Source organism: Paroedura picta, chromosome 3 (assembly GCF_049243985.1).
Source record: "Paroedura picta isolate Pp20150507F chromosome 3, Ppicta_v3.0, whole genome shotgun sequence".
NCBI classification, from domain to species: Eukaryota; Metazoa; Chordata; class Lepidosauria; order Squamata; family Gekkonidae; genus Paroedura; species Paroedura picta.
The window spans coordinates 138,032,493-138,054,711 of NC_135371.1; the positions used below are offsets into that span (position 1 = coordinate 138,032,493).

General features: G+C 43.5%; 1 protein-coding gene across 5 annotated transcripts in view; it reads left to right on the forward strand.

Annotated features, from left to right (window-relative positions):
- The window catches only part of RPTOR (regulatory associated protein of MTOR complex 1), a 520,373-nt gene that overhangs the window by 444,697 nt on the left and 53,457 nt on the right, over nucleotides 1-22,219 (forward strand). For all 5 annotated transcript variants that reach the window (XM_077328221.1, XM_077328217.1, XM_077328219.1 and 2 more), the window contains 4 exons: nucleotides 10,658-10,763; nucleotides 14,805-14,919; nucleotides 15,637-15,761; nucleotides 19,826-19,930. In XM_077328221.1, coding sequence (XP_077184336.1) covers nucleotides 10,658-10,763; nucleotides 14,805-14,919; nucleotides 15,637-15,761; nucleotides 19,826-19,930 — 451 coding nt within the window. The remainder of the gene's footprint in view (nucleotides 1-10,657; nucleotides 10,764-14,804; nucleotides 14,920-15,636; nucleotides 15,762-19,825; nucleotides 19,931-22,219) is intronic.

Consider the following 22,219-nt stretch of genomic DNA (forward strand, 5'->3'; position numbering starts at 1 on the left):
CGGTCAATGGTGTCCCATTTTACCAATGTTAAAATCTGATCACCTTACACTTGAAGCCTCACAAGGACCCCTTAGAGGGAACATATACAATTTGCCCTCCACAGCTACTTTGGTTGCCAGTTGAGTTCCAGATCATGTTCAAGGATTTGGCACTGACCTTTAAAGATCATGTTCAAGGATTATGGCAGACCTTTAAATGAACTGGAGGCCTGTTGGTCATCTTTGGAGGTTACGTTTGATAGCTTCAGGTGGCTCTCTTTACCCGAAGTGGACAGGCTGCTGTGGAAGGTTTGGGCGATCACTGGTCCTCTGGATCCCTGTCCATCTTGGCTCCTCAAGGGGAGCCGGAGTCAAATAGTGGATTAGCTCAGGGACATTATCGACTGCTCCCTGCAATCCAGGGAGTTCACTGACCTACTTAAAGAGGCATTGGTTTGCCCACTTAAGAAACCATTGCTGGACCCATGGGACCCGGCTAACTACCAACCAGTTGCGCATCTAGCATTCCTGGGGGAGGTGGTGGAAAGGGCTGCGGTGGACCAGCTCCTGGTGTTCCTGGAAGAAACTTCAGCACTCAACCCATATCAGTCGGGTTTTCGTCCTGGCCACAGGGTGGAGACGGTGTTGGTCGCCCTGTTGGCTGATCTCTGTTGCCAGCTGGATTGAGGCGGTTCTGCGGTGCTTGTTCTATTAGATCTATCGGCGCATTTGACATGGTCAACCATGAACTGCTAACATACCGCCTCGCCGGAACAGGGATAAGGGGCACAGCTCTCAGCTGGTTATGCTCCTTCCTCCATAACTGGACCCAGAAGGTGGAAGTTGGGGAGGAGATATCGGGTTCATATCAGCTCCCGTGTGGGGTCCTTCAGGGCTCAGTGCTCTCCCCCAAGTTGTGTAACATCTTCATGCGCCCTCTGGCCCAGCTGGTAAGGAGCTATGGGCTGGGATGCCATCAGTATGCTGTTGACACCCAGTTCTATATCCTAATGGACGGCCACCCAGACTCCCCCACGGATCCATTTGCCAGATGTTTGAAAACAGTAGCTGAATGGCTCAAGCAGAGTTGCCTGAAACTCAGCCCCTCCAAGACGGAGGTCCTGTGGTTAGGCCATAGGGGACCAGGAGAGGAAGCGCGTTTACCCTCCCTGGCTGGGACACAACTTAAAATCGCGCCTCAGGCCAGGAATTTGGGGGTGACTATTAATGCCTCCTTAATACTTGAGGCTCAGGTCAAGAAGGTAGCCGCCCAGGCTTTTTTCCATCCGGCTGCTGGCCACAGTGACCCAGGCGACAGTCACCTCCAAAATAGGTTTCTGTAACTCGTTCTGTGCTGGCCTGCCCTTGCGCCTGATCCGGAAGCTTCAGCTGGTACAGAATGCAGCTGCTAGAGTCCTCACAGATACATCTTGGAGGGCCCATATCCAGTCTGTGCTGAGGCAGCTGCACTGGTTGCCAGTTATTTTCCAGTTCAAGGTTTTGGTTTTGACCTTTAAGGCCTTACGCAGTCTGGCCCCGGTGTATCTGAGGGACCGCCTGTTGCCCTATGCCCCCCACAGGACCTTACACTCTGCAGGTACGAACTTATTGGTCATTCCTAGCCCCAGAGAAGCACGCCTGGCCTCAACCAAGGCCAGAGCCTTTTCGGTCCTGGACCAGACCTGGTGGAATGAGCTCCCGGAGGAGCTGCGGGCCTTGCGGGAGCTTTCAGTGTTCCGCAGGGCCTGCAAAATTGAGCTCTTCTGCCAGGTCATGGGATGAGGCTGGGCCGCAAGGACGATCTGGCCCCCCTTACAGCGGCCGTAGCACAGCCTATCTGGCACCCTATGTCCTCCCCCCCTCTATAGTGGGTTACTAAGGGGTAGTGTAGTGAGCTGTGTTTTTGCCGCATCTTGTTTTACTATGTGGGGAATTGTATATGATACGTTTTATATGTTTTATTGTATGGTTTTAGTGGGGGGGTTTAATATAATTTTTATTTTTATATAGATGCAGAAAAGAACAAGGAAATAATATATTTGATTACAATATCACCCCTCCCACTACCCCACCCCAAAGTCCCCATTTGAAGTTTCGTACTGCCAAATATTCCAGATATCTGTTGCCTGTAAATATAAAAACAAAGCAACAGCAAAAAAAACATTGCTGGACCTGGTTTTAGTGGGGGTTTTATATGTTTGTAACTCGCCTTGGGCCTCCAGGGAGAGGCGTGGGATAAATCTAATAAATAAATAAATAAATAAATAAATAAATACATACATACATACATACATACATACATACATACATACATACATACATACATACATACATACATACATACATACATACATACATACTACGCTGGGTTCTGTGTATCAGAGGCATCACCATTCCCAGTATGCCCCCTGGAGAGCATTCCATTCTTCAAGCATCTATTTGTTTGTTTGTTTGTTTGTTTATAAACTTATTTACCACCGCTCTCAGAGATGCAGCGACTTCCAATAAAAGAATAAAACAACCAATCCCATAAAACCCCCAATACATTAATAGATGGCTATTCATAAATTCGTAGCAGTTAACTCCCCATCTCCCCTCCCCTGTCCAGTTGTAGTCAAGAGCTCTATTGGTAATCCCTGGCTCCAAAGATATCCACCTGGCCCTGGCCATCGGAGATCAGGGCCCTGCAAGACAGCACTCTTCCACCAGGCTTTTGGTTTAGGCCAGGGCATTTTAACACCGTCCACTCTGCTCTGTTTCCTTCCTCTCATTCCTCTGCTGGCATATATTACCAACCTTGCAGGCCAGATGGAGGATGGCTGGGGGAGAGGGGTCTTTGTTAACTGCTAATAATTTAACTGTTAGTATTAGTACTGTTATGCGGTTTTAACTGTTTTATTGATTTTTATCCTACTCTTGCAAACTGCCCCTAGCCCGTTCACGGAGACATCCAAAGAGATGTTCGAAGGTGGTTTGCCACTGCCTGCCTCATATCATGACCCTAGATGTCTTTGGAAGTCTCCCATCGAAATACTGGCCAGGGTCAACCCTGATTAGTTTCCATGATCTGACAAGATTAGGCTTGCCTGGGATATCCGGGTCACGGTGTTTTGATAACACACTGGGGAAGGGGGAGGGAATTCTTTCTACTCTCATAGGGAAAAGTGTAAGACATGGAGGTATGACATTTGTTCCACTGTGTACACTTATTTCTCTGATCCACTTCAGGCAACAAATATGAGTGGCACCAAATAAATTATTTAGTAGAAATAGGCCATTATTCCTGGGGACACTGTTGCAGTACTGGGGGAAAACCCCTTTAATTGGAATTTGGACAAGTTGGCATCATTTTGTAGGGATCCCATTAGGCATCTAGGTAACTTATTTTTGTCCTTCTTCCTCCCCCCTCCCCCCACAGTGCCTCCTGTTGCATCAATGCACTTCCACCTTCCACCCAGATGGGCATTTTGCTAGAATGCAGAACAGTATACTGTGTTCATCAGGGAGCTCTGCTTCAAAGATAATAAAAATAACATAATGCTTCATTGAACAATAATTTGTGCTTCTGTTAGAAAGCAACATTATATTGCCTGTAAGGAAGAGTTGAAATTGGACCTGCCTCCCCAATAAAGCTCTGCTGTTTTCCTGATTCATGTAGTTTTCCAGTTCATCTAGGCAAGCTTGACATTCTTACAACTTGCATTGTGTACTGGAGTTATCCTGAACAGCCTCTTTCCTAAAAGTACCACACTTTGTGTATTCAAGAATAAAGAAACCTGATTTGCTTGTGCTTCCTTCTGAGAATTTCAGCCATCTGGATACAACAGGTTGAAATGAGAACTAAATGTCGGTAGGAGAGACAGATGTTTCCTGGCCCTTATTCAAAGTCTTTGCTAACAAATACAAGCAGCAGACAAAGTAAAGTTGAAGGCCAGCTATGAATAAATGCAAAAGAATTACAAGTGCCTAACTTTTGCTAAGGTTTGTTCTGGGAAGTACCTTCTTTCTTTCTTTCTTTCTTTCTTTCTTTCTTTCTTTCTTTCTTTCTTTCTTTCTTTCTTTCTTTCTTTCTTTCTTTCTTTCTTTCTTTCTAAAAGCATTCTGCTGCTCTGCAGAAACTGGTAAGATTATAAATGTCTGGTGCAGTTTCCAGTACCATATAGACTTTGATTACTGAATATCACATCACATTTTATATGCAGTCATTGTGGTTGCTTGTTAAAGTCTTTACTTGATCCTTCATGAATGCTGATCTAGTATAAGATTTTGCCTCCCCTCTCTGCTCAGAATTCTGAAAATGCATTAAGTGAAACTGTAATCTTTGATTTGCATCAGAGAAATGCAGCAATGCTATGTTCCCCCCTCCGCACCATATGAGAGTAAATGTGATCTTCTCATAGAATCATAGAGTTGGAATGGACCTCTAGAGTCATCAAATACAACCCCCTGCAGAATGTAGGAAATTCACAATAAAACAGAATCCCTGGCCACTCTGGCCTGGAAGGAATTTGCTTTCCAATCCCAAAGTGGTGATTGGCATTTCCCTGGGCATGCCAGAAAAGGCCACAAGAGCCAAACACTGACACAATCCCTTCTGCCCACCTATTCACAATCTGCCTGAGTTCACAGAATCAATATTACTGTCAGATGTCTATCTAGCCTCTGCTGAAAAACTTCCCAAAGAAGGAGAACCCACCACCTCCCGAGGATGCCCAATCCACTGATGAACCGCTCTGTCAAGAACTTCTGGATGTTTAGCCAAATGTTCTTACGAATTAATTCCAGCTCACTGGTTCTGGTTTGACACTCAGGGGCAACAGAAAACAACTTTGCTCCATCCTCTGTATGACAGCCCTTCAAGTACTTGAAGATGGGTATCATAGCACCTCTTAGTTATTTTTTCTCCAGGCTAAACAGACCAAACTCCAATGTTTTTGTGAACTACAACTGAACTTAAGGGTTCAGTTTTGGCTGACTGGCTGTTTTAGCAAAGAAGTATCATATGTTAAAGAGCCTCTTGTGGTGCAGAGTGGTAAGGCAGCCGTCTGAAAGCTTTGCCCATGAGGCTGGGAGCAGCCGGCTCAAGGTTGACTCAGCCTTCCATCCTTCCGAAGTCGGTAAAATGAGTACCCAGCTTGCTGGGGGGTAAACGGTAATGACTGGGGAAGGCACTGGCAAACCACCCCATATTGAGTCTGCCATGAAAACGCTAGAGGGTGTCACCCCAAGGGTCAGACATGACTCGGTGCTTGCACAGGGGATACCTTTACCTTTTTATCATATGTTAAAGGTAAAGGTTAAGGTATCCCCTGTGCAAGCACCGAGTCATGTCTGACCCTTGGGGCCCTCCAGCGTTTTCATGGCAGACTCAATACAGGGTGGCCTTGCCAGTGCCTTCCCCAGTCATTACCGTTTTACCCCCCAGCAGCGACCTCGGAAGGATGGAAGGCTGAGTCAACCTTGAGCCGGCTGCTAGGATCAAACCCCCAACCTCATGGACAGACAGCTTCAGACAGCATTTCTGCCGCTTACCACTCTGCGCCACATATGTTATCATATGTTATCATATGGCTAAATTTGGATGTTGTGACACAGTTTACTAATCTTTAAACCGCTCCTGCGGAGCGGATTAAATAAAAGGCTAGGGGCTCCTGGGGAGGAGTTAGGGCGGGACGAAGCGGCTCCTGATTGGGCCCCTCCGAGTGCCACTCGGAAGCCAAGGGGTCAAGGCTACGCACGCCTCCCTATTGGCCACTTGGCCCGCCCAGATGCTTTGCCACCGGGAAAGGAGAAGGGCCGCCGCGTCAAAGACGCAACGGCCCTGCTCCTTTCCTGGTGGTGAAGCATCGCCCTTGCCTTAGGAGACCCCGCCGGCGAACGGAGCGCACCCACCTGCCACCAACGGACACGGCCGACTCCCGGGGACTGCCACACCGCCACCTCACCGCACACCCACGACATTCCAGGTAAGCTTACCCACCCCCTAACCCCCGGCCCCCCCAAACAGCCCCACACAGCCCTCCGCATGCCTTGCACACCGTCCGCTCGGCCCCTCCGGACGCTCCCTCGAACGACCACCCCCTCGCTCCCACTTACCCAGCCACTCACGTCCCCATTTGCCGCGTGTCCCGCCCGCGCCGCAACAAGGCCGCGGACAGGCCACGCAACCTGCTCAGCCGCTGACAACACCTTCCTCTGAACCACGCATGCGCGAATATCTGCTCATGCGTCATTCAGATCCACCATGGCCTCCCCCCTACTCCACCCACTCCACACACCATGCATGTGCCAACTGCGGCGCATGCCTGGTCCCGTCCACGTTGCCTGATCACCACCCACCCACTCCCGAGCTACCTGTGCCGGCGGGGCCTCTGCCGCCAGAGGATCTTCTCCCGCCAGCGGAGACTCTGGCGCCAGCTGCGAAGCCTCTCGCAGCGGTGCAGCCACCGGCAGTGGCAGAGCCCCCCACCCGTGACCCGCCCAAACACAGCCCCGAACGGACTCCCGCCGAAACGCCAAGGTAGGCCGCCTCATGCCTGCACTCACGGGCCAGCTGCCCCAAGATACCGCCCACTGCTGACCTAGCCTCCGCCGACGGCCCTCTGCAGCCCCGCTACGGCCAACACCACGGCCCCGCTAGAGCCCGCTGTATTTAGCCTACAGCGGGCTTATTTTCTAGTTTACTATAATTAGATTTTGCCTTATATTTCCACTGTTATGATGGTTGTTCATTAGCCTGAGGAAGAGTGCATGCACTGGAAAGCTCACACCTTAAATAAATCTTTGTTGGTCTTAAAGGTGCAACTGGACTCTGATTTTGTTGTGCTACTTCAGACCAACACGGCTATCCACGTGAATCAATCCCTGTTACTCCCATGGCTACTGTCACATTTTGTAGCAGAGAATTCCATACATTATTTATACTCTGTGCGATTCTTCCAATCATGGGGAAAGTTTAAAAACTTATTTGTCCAGGTTCTTGTTCTTTTATAATTTTATAAGCCTCCATCATGTTCTGCCCCTCCCCACCTTTAGTTATTTTTTTCTAAACTAAAGAACTTCAAATGCTTTCACCATTTGTCATAAGAAAGGAAGGATTTGCCTGAATCACTAACTGGGAGTTATGGTCCCATATGTGATTTGTGCGGTTTGTTCCCACCTACCTTTGAGCCTCACCTACTTCACAGGGTGCCTGTTGTGGGGAGAGGAAAGGAAAAGCGAATGTAAGCCGCTTTGAGACTCCTGGTAGAGAAAAGCAGCATATAAGAACCAACTCTTCTTCTTCTTCACACGTCTTGACCTCTCATTGGTCGCTTCCTCACAGATTTTCCCTGCTTTGGCTGCCAAACAGACATACTTGTTTTGTTTCAGTGGGGGAGCACTCATGGTGGTACAATCTAAGAATCCTCTAGCAATCCTACTTTGTCCTTGATAAGCTCTTTCCCAAGAAATCATGTCATGGTTCATTTACCACCATCATTATACAGGTTATGGTATGATATACAGGAAGGAGCAGTGTTCTCGTCTCATCAGCCTATATCGATAATGCTGGATGCCACCTAGAAACTTTTAGAATTCTTTGCAGACATCCCATTTTTTTCCCTTGCCCTTGCGCCTGATCCGGAAGCTTCAACTGGTGCAGAATGCAGCTGCTAGGGTCCTCACAGATACATCTTGGAGGGCCCATATCCAGTCTGTGCTGAGGCAGCTGCACTGGTTGCCGGTTACGAGCCGCAAGGGAGTGGCGGGCTATAAATCTAATATTAATATTAATATTAATATTAATATTAACATTAACATTAACATTAACATTAACATTAATATTAATATTAATATTAATATTAATATTAATATTAATATTAATATTAATATTTATTATTAATATTAATATTTTTATTATTATGATTATTATGATTATGATTATGATTATGATTATGATTATTATTGTTGTTGTTGTTATTATTATTATTATTATTATTATTATTATTATTATTATTATTATTATTTTCCGGTTCAAAGTTTTGGTTTTGACCTTTAAGGCCTTACGCAGTCTGGGCCCGGTATATCTGAGGGACCGCCTGTTGCCCTATGCCCCCCAGTTAGTTAGTCAGGTAACTAAGATTAGAATTGTGACCACCGCCACTTATATGTTATATGTAACTTGTTGATGTTAATTGGGGTTTTTATGGGGATTTTATTGTGTTTTAACTGTTTATGTTGTAAACCGCCCTGAGACCTATTTGGAGAAGGGTGGTCTAAAAATTAAATAATAATAATAATAATAATAATAATAATAATAATAATAATAATAATAATAATAATAATAATAATAATAATAATAATAATAATAATAATAAAGTTCCTAAATAGCCTAACAAGGAGACGGAATGGCTGGAGTCACAAAGGTAGGGTGCCAAATGCCACCAGCTCTCTAGATTCTTGCTAACTGGCAGCCACTCTAGTTAGAAGAGAATGAGCCGAATGTGAGCCCTCCATGGTGTTGCTGTGAGGACCCTGGCTGCTGTGTTTTGGACCAGCTGTAGTTTCCGGATCAAGGCCAAGGGCAGGCCTGCATAGAGCGAGTTACAGAAGTCCAGTCTAGAGGTGACCGTTGCATGGATCACTGTGATTAAGTTTTCCGAGGCCAGGTAAGGTGCTTAGTAGTTTGGCTTGGTGAAGGTGGTAAAATGCCAGCTGCACTACTTTTGTGACCTGGGCTATGCAAACAATCATGCTTTCATGTAACTAAAAAAAAAATGCTATGGAGGGAAGTGTTAAAATGGTTCAAGTAATTGTGTGTTACTAACAGAAGCCACTAGATTCAAATATCTCTTCTGTGGCAATCCATTTGTAAGTTTATATTGCCCTTTAAAGTAAAAAACAGCCATTTTCTTCATTGGAGATCATAGCCTCAGTAATACAAAAGGAATGGTCCTTTTAAAGACATAGGTAAAGAGTAGGTTATCAGATATCTGTCATTTGAGCCAAATGATTTATTCATTTATTCATCTTAAGCATAAGGTTTATTTATAACCAGCTATCCCTCTGTGCTGGTGGCATTTTTTCTGAGCAAACTGTGTACCTAATTACATTCAGACAGTGCATTCCCCATTGCCTTCCAAACCATAAATCACATTTTCATGCATTTAGTCAAGCAAAAATATTCTTTGTTATATTTGCTGAAATATATGGAAACATCCAATATTTATTTCACCTACTTAAAAGGAAGCCTTCATTTCATCAGCATTTAGTTATCTGACAGATGGGGAGGGCAGTTTATGGTGTTTAGAGGAGAGAGACAAGAATGATCTAGGACCTGTGGATCAGGCCCTATGAGAAAAGGCTGAGAGACTTGGGAATGTTCAGCCTTGAGGAAATGAGGTTGAGAGGGGACATGATTGCTGTCTTTAAGCATTTGAAAGGTGGGAGAACACTTCAACCTTCCAGGACATTCACTAAGGCAGGGGTCCTCAACCCCCAGTCCTCGGCCCAGTACCGGGCTGCCAGCGGCCGCACCTTCCTCCCCCCCCCGCAGCGAGAGGGGGGAAGAAGCAGGCACGGCCGCCGGCACGCCAGCGGCGCAAACACGCACGTGTGGAGCTGCCGCGCATGCGTGTTTGCGCCCCCTGCTGGCGAAAACGCGCTTGCGCGACAACTGCGCGTGCGCGTTTGCAAGCAGCGGTGGCGGCTGGGCCGCTGGCTCTCTCCAACCCTCGGAGGCGGTCCCCGACTACTAGAAGGTTGGGGACCGCTGCACTAGCGGACCTGAAAGTAGCTGTTGTATTGCAAAGGAACTTCAAGAACAGGCTAGAAAGGGAGATTGCAGAAATGCAAGTTATTACAACACACAATTCTATGACATACCCAGGACTCAACAGGGACAAAGGTTTTTTATCTCACTATTCATGCTAACCTTGTTCAACTTGTGTATCCATATTCCTCACTATGTATTTTATTTGTGATAATGACTGTAAGATCTAGCAGTGTAATGGAATTTTGAGTTTGACTCTCTAGTCTTGGGATAGTTACCAGCAATTCCCTGGCAGGAATTTTTCACAGTTGTATAGAGACGGATGGAGCAAGCAGCATATGGGGAGGTGAGAGCCTTTGATCACTGATAACAGGCGGTTTGGTCTCTTCTTGTGTTTTTGTAAACTACACTGAATTCAGAGGATTGCTTGTTTTGATAAAGGATTATCATTGGCTGTATTTGGTTGTGACACAGTCTACTGATGTAACAGAATTGATTTTTGCTATATATTCCCTGTCATGTAAGGAGATTATAGTCCGACGAAGAGTGCTTGCACGAAAGCTCACGCCCTGAATAAATCTTTGTTGGTCTTAAAGGTGCTACTGGATTGGATTTTATTTGAAAGGTTGTCACTTAGAGAAGGGCAGGGAAAGATTCCTGTTGGCAGCAGAGGATAGGACCCACAGTACTTGGTTTAAACTATGTGTAGAATGATATCAGCTAGATATCAGGAAGAAATTCTACAATTCTAGGTATACCAGAACAAAGATTTACCTGCCTCTTATTGCTGTTTGTCAGCTTGCAAGAAGTATTACCAACTATAGATTTCTACGATTGACATAAACCAAGGAATGTTGCAAGGAATTGTCTCCTCCTCACCCACTTTCCTGTATTGTATTCTTTCTTTCTTTTTTAATTTGCTGACAGATTCCAGAAGAACACGACTTAGAGAGCCAGATCCGCAAAGAGAGGGAGTGGCGGTTTTTGCGTAACGCTCGAGTTCGTAAGCAAGCACAGAAAATCATCCAAAAAGGTAAAATGCTTCTCTTTTAAAATGTTGTACATCTCATGCTACTTAAATAATAGCTGGTATGAACAAGAACACCATCTGTAAATTGTCCCTCAGGTCGGTGCTGACCTCTTCTATGGCACCTGCTCATAACAGGAAGTGATTTGCTTTTCCGCTTAGACAGCCTTTTGTGAGGTTCTTCAGATTGCTTCAAGATTTATTTATCAAAAGTATGCAAGCAAATCTAGTTGCCAAAACTGGCTCACAAAGCTAAAATCAGGTTTATATGACAGTCCCCACACCTGCCCCACCCTCTCCCTATCCCATTTCAGGCGGGAGAACTTTAAAATTTCATCCAGCTCCACAGTCATTTAGGTTTTTGTAAGGTCAATCCATTTATGGCTTTGATTCTATCCATCCATCTTGTTCTTTGTCTACCTCTTCTGCTCCCTTCCATCTTACCAGTCATAATAATTTTTTCTAATCCATCATTTGTACACATTATGTGACCAAGCATGAGAGTTTCTGATTACAGACCATTGCCTGAAAATTTTGTTTGGGGGGGAGGGATTTTGTTTATTTTGTTGGGGGGATTTAGCCCCCTTTTATAGTTTCATATTTTTCTGCAGTCCACATAATCATCTATTGACTCTCTGTGTGGGTCTGGTCTATGGATTTAGATATCTGCAGTCAGCCCACACTTAACCATTAGATATATAGATATAACAGTTCTAGTACAAAATGATAATTAAAATAATTCCATTACTCATCCATTATTTGTTTGTTTGTTTATTTATCGCCTTCCCCAGAGGCTCAGGGCAGCTTACATAAAATGTATAAACAATACAAGAAACAATCCACATACATACATACATACAATACATACAATACATACAATACATACATACATACATACATACATACATACATACATACATATATACATACATACATTCATATATCTATAAAATGGTTTCTGGGGGCCAACAAGGGTTTCAAGAGCTGCCGTATTGCTATTCCAGTTCCTAGATATGGCATTTTTCAGGAAAATTGGCAAATAAAACCAAATGGCCCAGTTACCCAATGCGAGTGATTATTTTGCTATATGATGAGAAAAAATAAATGGATTCAAGAAGTGAAAGAGATTAGCATTCAGCAGCTGAAGTGAGATTATCCTCCCTATTTCAGCAATTTGTCCTTCTTGTGGACCTTTATTGGGGCTGAACTCAGTAACTTGCTGTTGAACTTGTAAGCAGCCGTGCCAATCTGAGGTGACATGCCCCCGAAGAGGCATAATATCTGGCACAAAATGAATCACTCAAAGGTGCTTTGTGAAGGCTTTTAACTGACCATTTTGGCCTTTCTTCTCATCCTATATAAAGTGCTGATGAATATTGCAGTTTAGCTACAAGAAAGAAAGCGTATTGCAGGCAAAATGCCAAGGTTTCCTGTTGGGATTTTGGAGTATTCCCAATAAACCTTTGCACTGGACTCAAACATGGTAGCTGCGTGAGACACACTGACAAAGGTCAGCCAACAAGTAAAAAGAAAGAGTCTCCCAACTTGCTAAAAGGTTCCACTTGAGTTGCCCATCAAGAGAGTTTGTAATAAAATAGGTTACCTTGAATAAGCAAGGAAGAGCTCCAAACAAAAGGCACAGCAATAGAATGAAAAAAGTAAAAAAATTAACAGGCATAAATCTAGATACAGATATATATAAATACAGAGCCAGCTGTGCTGGGAGTGGCAGCATACAAATGCAATAAATAATATCATTCTTACTGGCAGTCTTCACGCAGCAACTGGACAAGTACTTATCCTGAATGCTTTAGGCTGAGCCTGCATTGAGCAGCGGGTTAGTCTAGATGCCCAATATGACCCCTTCCAACTCTATGAATCTGTGATTAGCCAGCCTTGCCACAAACTTAAGCAAGTTACAAGCAAGATAGACTGCACCTACATGCTAAGCATGGATTCCACTTGCTTACTTCACAGCAAGCAGACCAGAAAAAAATGGCTACTGCTGGAACTAATACAGCAGGGAGGAAGTGGGTGTTGCCTCCCTGAAACAAAAGACTTGCAGTGAGTCAGGGGAAAAACATGTCCAGACATGTCTTTGGAATTGGTTGCAGTTTTCCTGCTGCGGCCACTAAGTGTCTCTGTTGAGCACACAACCAGAACCTTTTTTAATGTGGAAACACATCTATTGGCACATTCCCTGAAATGGAAATGACTACTGACCAGTAGACACAGGGCTAGAGGACTGAGGCAGGAGTGAGCACTGGGCCTCACCAGCCATTGAGCCCATTCCACCTCCACCCATAATCCTGGCAGCAGGGCTAGCCACAGAAGACAGGCGGCAGAGGCAGCACAGCAACTGGGGCCAGCCATCACGGCACCCATTCCTCCTGTGGCCACAGCTGATGGTCCTGGTCTCCTCCTGGCTTTGTGCCAGGACAAAGGAGCTGGGGCCAGGGCCAGGGCCAGGGTCAGGGTCGGGCATGAAAGCCAAACAGCGGTGATGTGAGCATGGCTCAGCGCTGCCCCTGGCCAGCCACCACTGCATCCCTTTGTCTTCCAGCTGCCCTGGCCTCCGCCGAAGCCAAGAGCCTGGTCTCCTCCTAGCTTCATGCCAGGATAAAGGGGGCGGAGCCATGCACATAAAGCGGGCAGTGGTGACAGATTGTGGCAGGTTATGTGTTTTCACATACTCTGTGACAATCTGATTCTTGTGTATTTTTTGCTTACAACTAACAGCCCTACAAGGTAGGCCTTTTCTAAATCCCTTGCTGGTTGCGTTTCAAAATTTCTACTATGTCCAAATGGCAGTGTCAGAATCTCATGTATGTCAAAATGCTACTGGGGTTGTCAGCCTTTCCAAATTGACTGTGTTCCACAAGCATCTGCTGTTAAGCATCCTCTTAACATTCCGAAAGTACCTATTTGCCTTGTCTTTATGGAGCCTTGTAAAAAATTGTTTATTCATATCCTGTCATATTTCTGCAATTTCTTAAATGTGTAGCCTCTCTTATAGTAAGTATTTCTAGTAAGTATTTAGCTCACGTTTCACCAGCATGTATATTCTGTGCTCTACTTAGTGCCCATCTTGCTTATTGATAACTCTTTATGTATTTATGAGGCAGAAATCAGGCTACCGTCTTCCTTGTATAATGATGAGGGACATTTGAATGCGCTGTATTTTGCGGAAGTGCTCCCTTAATTTTGTATTGCTATGGTTAGAATAGACATCCCTGCTCCTTTTTCTGTGTGTTTGGCTAGGCAGTAACAGGAGTTAATTTGTGCTATTCATCTGTAGTATCATTTTCAACATATCTCAAGATTGCTCTCGCTAGGGAGGGAAACATTTAGGGTGCTTTCCTGTCTTGAGATGTCTACTGGGGGAAGACTAGTGTGAAATATTAATCTGCTGAGAGAGAGAGTCTGTCTCTCACATACAGCTCAGAACCTGATAGCCTTGAGACAGCAGAGAGGAGGAGAACCTTCAGAATTTTATGAACAAAGTGCAAACTGATCTTTTTGGGTGAACTTTTAATGAACATTTGGGAGCTTTGGGCCATTTTCAGGTATTAAACTCATTTTGAATAATTCCATATTGAAATGGAGGGTGAATACAGTGACATCTGCATCTGTAACCTGGGTATTCACCATGCCCTGAAAAATGCAACTTATCACAGCCACCCTGACTGGTAATGTTGTCATCTCCATTTTACCATTGCATCAGGGCAAGCGCAATTAAGCTTCATAGCTTCTCATATTTCTCAATGATGCAATACTGTGGCAGGAAAAAAGTATCAACCAACAAAGATAACTTGACAGCCCTTCCTTGTCTTTGCTTTCACATGGGAAATTGATGTGCTGGACAAAATCGTGTTCATCGGTTGATTTTCTGCTTGAATTGAAGCTGAGTGGTGCCTTTATTTTCTGTCTGAGAGCAAATTCCAGTAGCAAGGAACATATTTTGAGAATCTCTGCTATAGAGTGGTAAGCTGTGTCAATTCTGGATATTGAAACCAGTATTCTTTGGTTTCCCCTTTAACTTTCTAGGCATTTCAAGACTTGATGATCAAATTTTTCTGAACAGGAACCCTGGCATGCCCTCCGTAGTCAAGTTTCACCCATTCACCCCATGTATAGCAGTAGCTGACAAAGACAGCATCTGGTAAGACTCAAAATAAGGGATGGGCATGAACTGGCTGATGAACTAAAATTTGTCATGAATTTAGCAGTTCATGAACTGAAGAACCTCCATAAACTTTCACACATTTCGTTGGAATTCATGGTGGTTTGTGAAGAACAGAAAGCAGAGGTTTAAGACCCTGATTTCTGATCTTCATGAAAAGCCACGGAGCTCTTTAGTTTAAGTGCCCCCCTGCTTTCTGCTCCCCATGGCTTTTCATGGGGAGCAGAAAGCGGTTTGAATTTTCAGTGGCTCACAACCAAAATGAACTAAGTTGGTTTGCAAATCAACCTCTCCGTTTGTATAGGTGTATGGGTCAGCTACAAACCATGAAGCAAACCACAGAAATGCAGTTCATGCCCATCCTTACTCAAGATGGTAAGGACTAATTTGGCAGTGATAGTTCAAATTGACATAGGGATATCTAAGCTGATACCCAGTTTTTGTTTGTTTGTTTGTTCTTGGTTCTTGTTTATATCTGGATTTGTTACCAAACTTTCCAATGCAATTTCAGCCTTATTGCTCCCTCTGCAGAAGCTGGAGCTGTAATTAATCAAGAGATGCCAAATGCGCTCAGGAAAAAAGTACATTTGATTTGAAGTCACTCTGCAAACTAACCCTTTGTGTCTTGGGATAGCTGCTTGATATATGAATCCACACTTCTAACTTATAGTGATTTTTTTTCTCTTCCTTTCTTAGTTTTTGGGATTGGGAGAAGGGGGAGAAACTGGATTATTTTCACAATGGAAACCCACGATATACCAGAATCACTGCCATGGAGTATTTAAATGGACAAGACTATTCTCTACTCTTGACTGCTACAGGTTGGCACGCACTTATTTATAACAGGAGAATGTAAGAGAGATTCTCAAGCATCAAAATATTTTGGGGATTAAAAGAAATACCAGTGCTAGACCAGGGTTGTATCAGACACTACATGAATCTACCCCGTACTTTTTGCCACTGACTTTCCCAAATCCAGATAAGCAGAGAAATTGACAGACTGGCTGCAAAGAAGTGTTTGTCTCTTGTGGCCCTTCCATGCATACCGAGGGAATCGCTGATCGCCACTGTGGATGTTAACTGAATTTCCTCCAGGCCAGGCTGGATTCTGGAGATTTTTTATTGGGGGAAGGGATTACTTGGACATGAAATTGGGGTCACTGTGGGTAGGCAGGTATTTGTGAGTTCCTGTATTGCGCAGAGTGTTGGACCAGATGACCCTGGAGATCCCTTCCAATTCTATGATTCTAAAGAAGTGTGAAGAAGAAACTTCTTTAATTCAGGTTAATACATAATGCCAAAACGTGGACCAGTTAAAAAACTCATTTTCACTGCTTTCCTCAGTGGGTTAGTGGTAATTGTAACATTTTTGTATTGTACTTCAGCCACTGAGAAAGCAGTGAAAATGTGTTCTTTAACCAGTTCAAGTTTTGGCATTATGTATAAACCTGAATTAAATACTTTTCTTCTTCACACTGATGGGTCACTTACTCCGTATTCTCTTTCCCAAATCCAGAGCAATCCTCTGCCACCAAGAGCACTGAAATTCCTTCACATTGCATGGTGCTGTCGTGTTTATCCCTAAGAAGCAGTGGCAGGAGGGATGGGATAGGAAGGGAACAGGAGCTAGCATGTATTGGGACTGCAGTACTGCGAGTCTTTGGTCAAATTGTCATATGCATACACATGGAGCTGCTATAAACCAGGGGTAGTCAACTTGTGGTCCTCCAGATGTCCATGGACTACCATTCCCATGAGCCCCTGCCAGCGTTTGCAAGAATTGTAATCCATCGACATCTGGAAGACCACAAGTTGACTACCCCTGCTATAAAGCGCAGTTGGAATGAAGAAAAAAACCACACTATGGATACCAAAGGCCATTACAGAATGTATATCCAGGTCTATGGGGCTCTGTGGCAATCTCTTCAACTTTAAAGCCAAATAGCATTACTGCGCACAGTCAATTTCAGAGCAGATCATGTTTATGCAAGTTAGTGTATTACTGAAAAGTAACATTGTTGGGTGTATAATCATGACTGCTTCCAATAGGAATTTTGTATGATGAGTAGGTGAAAGTTAATAGCATGCATTTGAACAGGAAGACAGCTACCCTAAAAGCAGACTGTGTTCAACAAAGCAGGCATGAATCTTGTTCAAATAAAGCCATATGTTGAGGACTTGTTTGGTGAAATTTCTTTTGGAAACTATTAAACATAATACCATTCATTTTTACATTTGTTAGCTAAGGTAGCAATAAAACCCTCATAGGCAATTACTCATATATGCTCCAACCCTACCTGAATTCATGATAGCATTACAGTGTAATCGAAAACTAAGTTACACCCTTTTGAGGCCACTGTCTTCAGGGGATTTAGAAAGATGTAGCTCTGTTTAGGATTGAACAGTTAAGGTACCATTCTGGCCATTCCAAAAAGGCTTATTGTAGATCCCTCAGATGAGAATCCTATTTATAGGGTCGGAACAGATGCGGTTGGAGTGTAGAGCCTTGCTATATACAACAGAACGTTCAATGTGTTTAGGGTGGTATGCTAACCTATATTCTTAACAATCCCTCAGAAAGACCAAATGGCCTTTGTATTTTAATTTATCTGTTATTTTCAATAACTGATTTAAACAAGTGGATTGTAATGTAAGTATAGTATAATGCCATGCAGTTTGGAATGGTATATTTATATGTTTTTCTCTGGACTGTGAACAGAGGAGACAGCCAAATGCTCTCGTTCATGGTCTGAAGTAGCAGAACAAAATTGAGTCCAATGGTGCCTCTAAGACCAACAAAGATTTATTCAAGGTGTGAGCTTTTGGGTGCATGCACGCTTCCTCGGACAGTGGAACAGGGATCATAAAAGTACAGCTATAAGAAGAGAGTAAATTAGTAGCAAATTAGTAAACAGCATTGCAATGTCCACAAATATGCAGTATGATAATTCCTTGTTAAGCCTGTCGGGAGAGGCGGGAAATAAATATAATAATAATGATAATAATGATAATAATGATAATAATGATAATAATGATAATGGCGAATGCTTTCCTATCAAACGCTTTTTCGTCTTAGAGGTGCCATTGGATTCATATTTTGTTCTTTGGAGGAGATGATACCCTTCCATGCTTGAGAGGACAGGAAGGGGGCATAAGGGCTAGGTCTCACCTAACTGCTATCAGCAGTTGATTATCTATTTTCCTGTTATTCTCTTAATGTGGACATCTTTATTGTACAGAAAATGTTTCCCATGCAATTCAGTCTCAAGTGAATACAAACAAATCTAAGTTGCTAGTTTTTCCTATTCATCTCTAGGATTTTTTAACCATTTTCATTATGCTGTATGTAAATTTGCTGTTACACCTTGCCTATAAGTACTAACTGATTACTTCCATTCCATGACACTGTATCTGAGGAAGTATCTGAGAACACACAAAAGCTCATACCTGGAATAAATCTTTGTTGGTCTTAAACGTGCCACTGGACTCTAAATTTATTCTGCTGCTTCAGACCAACATGGCTTCCATTTGATTCTATTATTCCTCAGAGGAGTGTTGTAAAGAGCCCATGCCCTGAGCTCCATGGAGGAATGACAAGCTAAAAATCTAATACATAAGTAAAATTTAGAGCATCTTGAATGCCCTTGTCTGATCCTGAACAGATAAACTAACAAAAAGTATTGCTGAAAACATTTGCAGCAGAAAGTAGTCTTCCCTATTAGTTTTCTTCTGCAGTCAAAGGTGATATTTGTATTTTCCTGGACTCATTTTAAATCTATCAGACTAAGGATTTCCTATTGCTGAATTCTTTCACTTAATTAAGAAACTTTGACAAAGTAGATGTGGTGTCTCTAAAGCAGGGGTAGTCAAACTGCGGCCCTCCAGATGTCCATGGACTACAATTCCCAGGAGCCCCTGCCAGCGCTGGCAGGGGCTCCTGGGAATTGTAGTCCATGGACATCCGGAGGGCCGCAGTTTGACTACCCCTGCTCTAAAGCATCCTCATCCCCCAAATTTCCCTCTTGATTCTTAAAAATTGTAAACTTCTTTGCTGGATCAGAAGAGGAAGCAAACAAAGTGAAGGATTGGTGAAATATGTTGTTCAAACCTAGAGCCATTCATGAAAGCCAGTGTGGTGCAGTGGAGACTTGGGTTGAAATCTCCACTCTGCCATGGAAGCTCACCTTGGGCCAATCTCTCAACCTAACCTACTTCACAGGGTTATTGTGAGGACAAAATGTGTAGGACAGTTATGTTGCCCTAAGCTCCATGCAGGAGGAATAGCATTAAAACGTACTAAGCAGATTTTCAGTTGTGAGGTGGAAGGAGCACTAAAGAGTAAAACAAAGGTTGAAAGCACAGAAGGAAAAAAATATTTCAGCTACATTGGAACCTTTATGGTAGATATTGTCAGATTGTTCCTTAATGAATGTCTTTTTTGAACAAAGAAGATTCTCTAACTGAACCTCCAATCCAGAATCATGACAAGAGGGAAATCCTGGGGTGCAAAATGGATGCCAGGAAATGAAAAACCTCACAAAATACATTGCCTTACTTCTAGTTAAAGCAGTCAAGCATGGAATAAGAAGAGCGTGGTTTATATGCTGCTTCCTGTGATTGGGAATAGTGGACTGATTGATATTCTTTATCCTTGCCTAACCTGCACCTTAAATAACTGGCTAGAAAGGATTTGGGTGGAGTGCAAACCTTCCTTCAACTTGGAAATCCATTGTCTAGTGGAACCAGTCCCAAGCTCCATGTATTTTACATTAAAGCATGATCCGTAATGGCAATGAGCAAATGACTTATAATTGTTGATTTACTCTCCCCCTGTACTGGCAGCACTGGCATTGCCTTACATTTTCCTTTCTGTCCTTCTTTGAAGATGACGGTGCTATAAGGGTGTGGAAAAACTTTGCTGACTTGGAGAAGAATCCCGAGATGGTAACGGCCTGGCAGGGCTTATCTGACATGTTGCCAACAACACGTGGTAGGTATGGGCTTTATAGCCCACCCAAATTTGGTGGACTAAATATAACTTGTCGTGGCTTGTAATAGGACTCGGTAACATGGCATAGTTTTTTCTGCTTCTGTCTTCAGTAACATCTGATTAACTATCATTTGGCCTTTACGGAGTAACCTGAAGAGAGATTTCTCCTCTGCCATTCTTTTTTTTTTTAAATCAATCCTAAATGGAGATGCCAGGTGGGAATAGATGGAGAGATTCCCCCCCCCCATAGAGCTGAATAGAGGGGTACAGCTGTGTTCTCCACCCTGGATTCCAACAGAGTTGCATCACTGGATGCAAGATCTAACTTTTGCTTCTAGGTAGAGAGCAGTTGTAAAAGGCTGTACTCAGCACTGTCCCTTGACCTCCTTTGGCAGCTGGTTATCTCCTCTTAGTTCAAGGCTTACCCAAAAGTTCACCTGTTGCTGCTATCCTTTTGGTTTGCTTGTTGTCTCCCCTCGACCCAGCTTTGCATGCTTCCCCTACGACCCTGCTCAGCCTACCTTGACTTTAGCTCTGCTTGCAGTACTTCCTGCCATTCATTGTGGGGGGATTCAATGGGTGAATAGGAAAGATGCAGGATGGCAATATTTTAGCAATCTAGGCAGGACTAGATGTCAACAAGGCACGCCTGTTACAAAAGAAGCCAGTCTAGGAGGCCACTGCAGGGTTATGTGGGCACAGAACCTTTGTCAAACACTCTGATAGAAGAATACTTGTTCTGTGCCCAAGACACAAGGACTCATTAATTCTCTGACAGCTCTCATTTCTGAGCCTGCATCTCTCAGCACTCAGGCTCTGACAACAGCTTATTTGACAAATTTCCGTTGCTAATCTACTCTTTTGCTTTCCCTTTAAAATATTTGTGCTAGTGCAACCAGCAAACAGTAACAGTTTTGACATGTCAAAATAAAAATCTCTGTCCTTTGAACACTACAAATTTTACATTTCAATAGCACTGCCTACCTATTTTTCTTTCATGTCATTTTCCACCCTTACGTTGCTTTGCTTTTCTTGGGCAATGTACCTTCAAGCTATTCATTTCAGATTCACCTGCCAAGCATCTCTCAGATCTCAAACTTTGTTAGGTCTTATTCTGGTCCTCTCCTTTAAGATTGCCTCATGGTGCTTTTATTTCTCTGCATTATCTGGCCTGGCATCCAGAAAGCTGAGGTCCTTTTGCTCTAAACCTAAACCTAAGCACCACGGCATTCCATTACAAATACAGGGAATTAATCATAAAATGCAGAAATCCTGCCACTTACTGACATGTCATCAATAGTGGCCAAGAGAAATGTGCCATTCTGGAAATCACCCTAGTACTCTGGGAAGTGAACAGAGTACTAAGCTTTAATCTTACGTCAATCTCTCCAGGTCTTCACTGTCCTTTCCTATTTATTTAATATTCATTTAAAACCCATCTTTCCTGAAGTTTCATCAGCTGTCCACTGGATAATTGAAATAACCATGCTGTTAGTGCACCACCCAGCTTGTTTTATTAATTCATTTGTGTTCACCAGAGTAGTACAAGATACTGCAAATACAGGAAATTCATCAGAGTGCAGTGTAATAAAAGTATTCAAATCATGACAAGGTATACTATTTTAAATACAGTACAATTTTGAATAAATTTTCTGTCACCAACAGAAAAGAAGTTTTAGAATTGGTGACTTGTGGCAACTTAAACCTATGAGCAAAAAGGCTAATTTTAAAAGAAATACTCATAGGTTAAATTATATCTAAATCTGGCAATAAGACTTGAGATAGAATCATGGAAAAGCCTAGTCCTACCCCCTGCTCAATGCAGGATCAGCCTAAAGCATCCAGGGTAAGTATCCGTCCAGCCACTGCTTGAAGACTATCAGTGATGGGGAGCTCACCACCTCCTTATGCAGTCAATTCCACCGCTGAACTACCCTGACTGTTAAAAAATGTTCCTGATATCTAGCCGGTACCATTCCACATGTAGTTTAAACCCATTACTGCGGGGTCAATCCCCTACTGCCAACAGGAACCGTTTCCTGCCCTCCTCTAAGTGACAACCTTTCAAATACTCAAAGACATCAATCACATCCCCTCTCAACCTCCTCTTCTTCAGGGTGAACATTCCCAAGTCTCTCAGCCTCTCCTCATAAAGTCTGGTCCCCAGGCCCTGGATCATCGTTGTCGCTCTTCTCTGTACTCTCTCCATTTTGTCTATGTCCTTTTTGAAGTGAGGCCTCCAGGTTCGGTCTGACCAATGCAGTACACAGTGGGATTCTGTGATTTTGA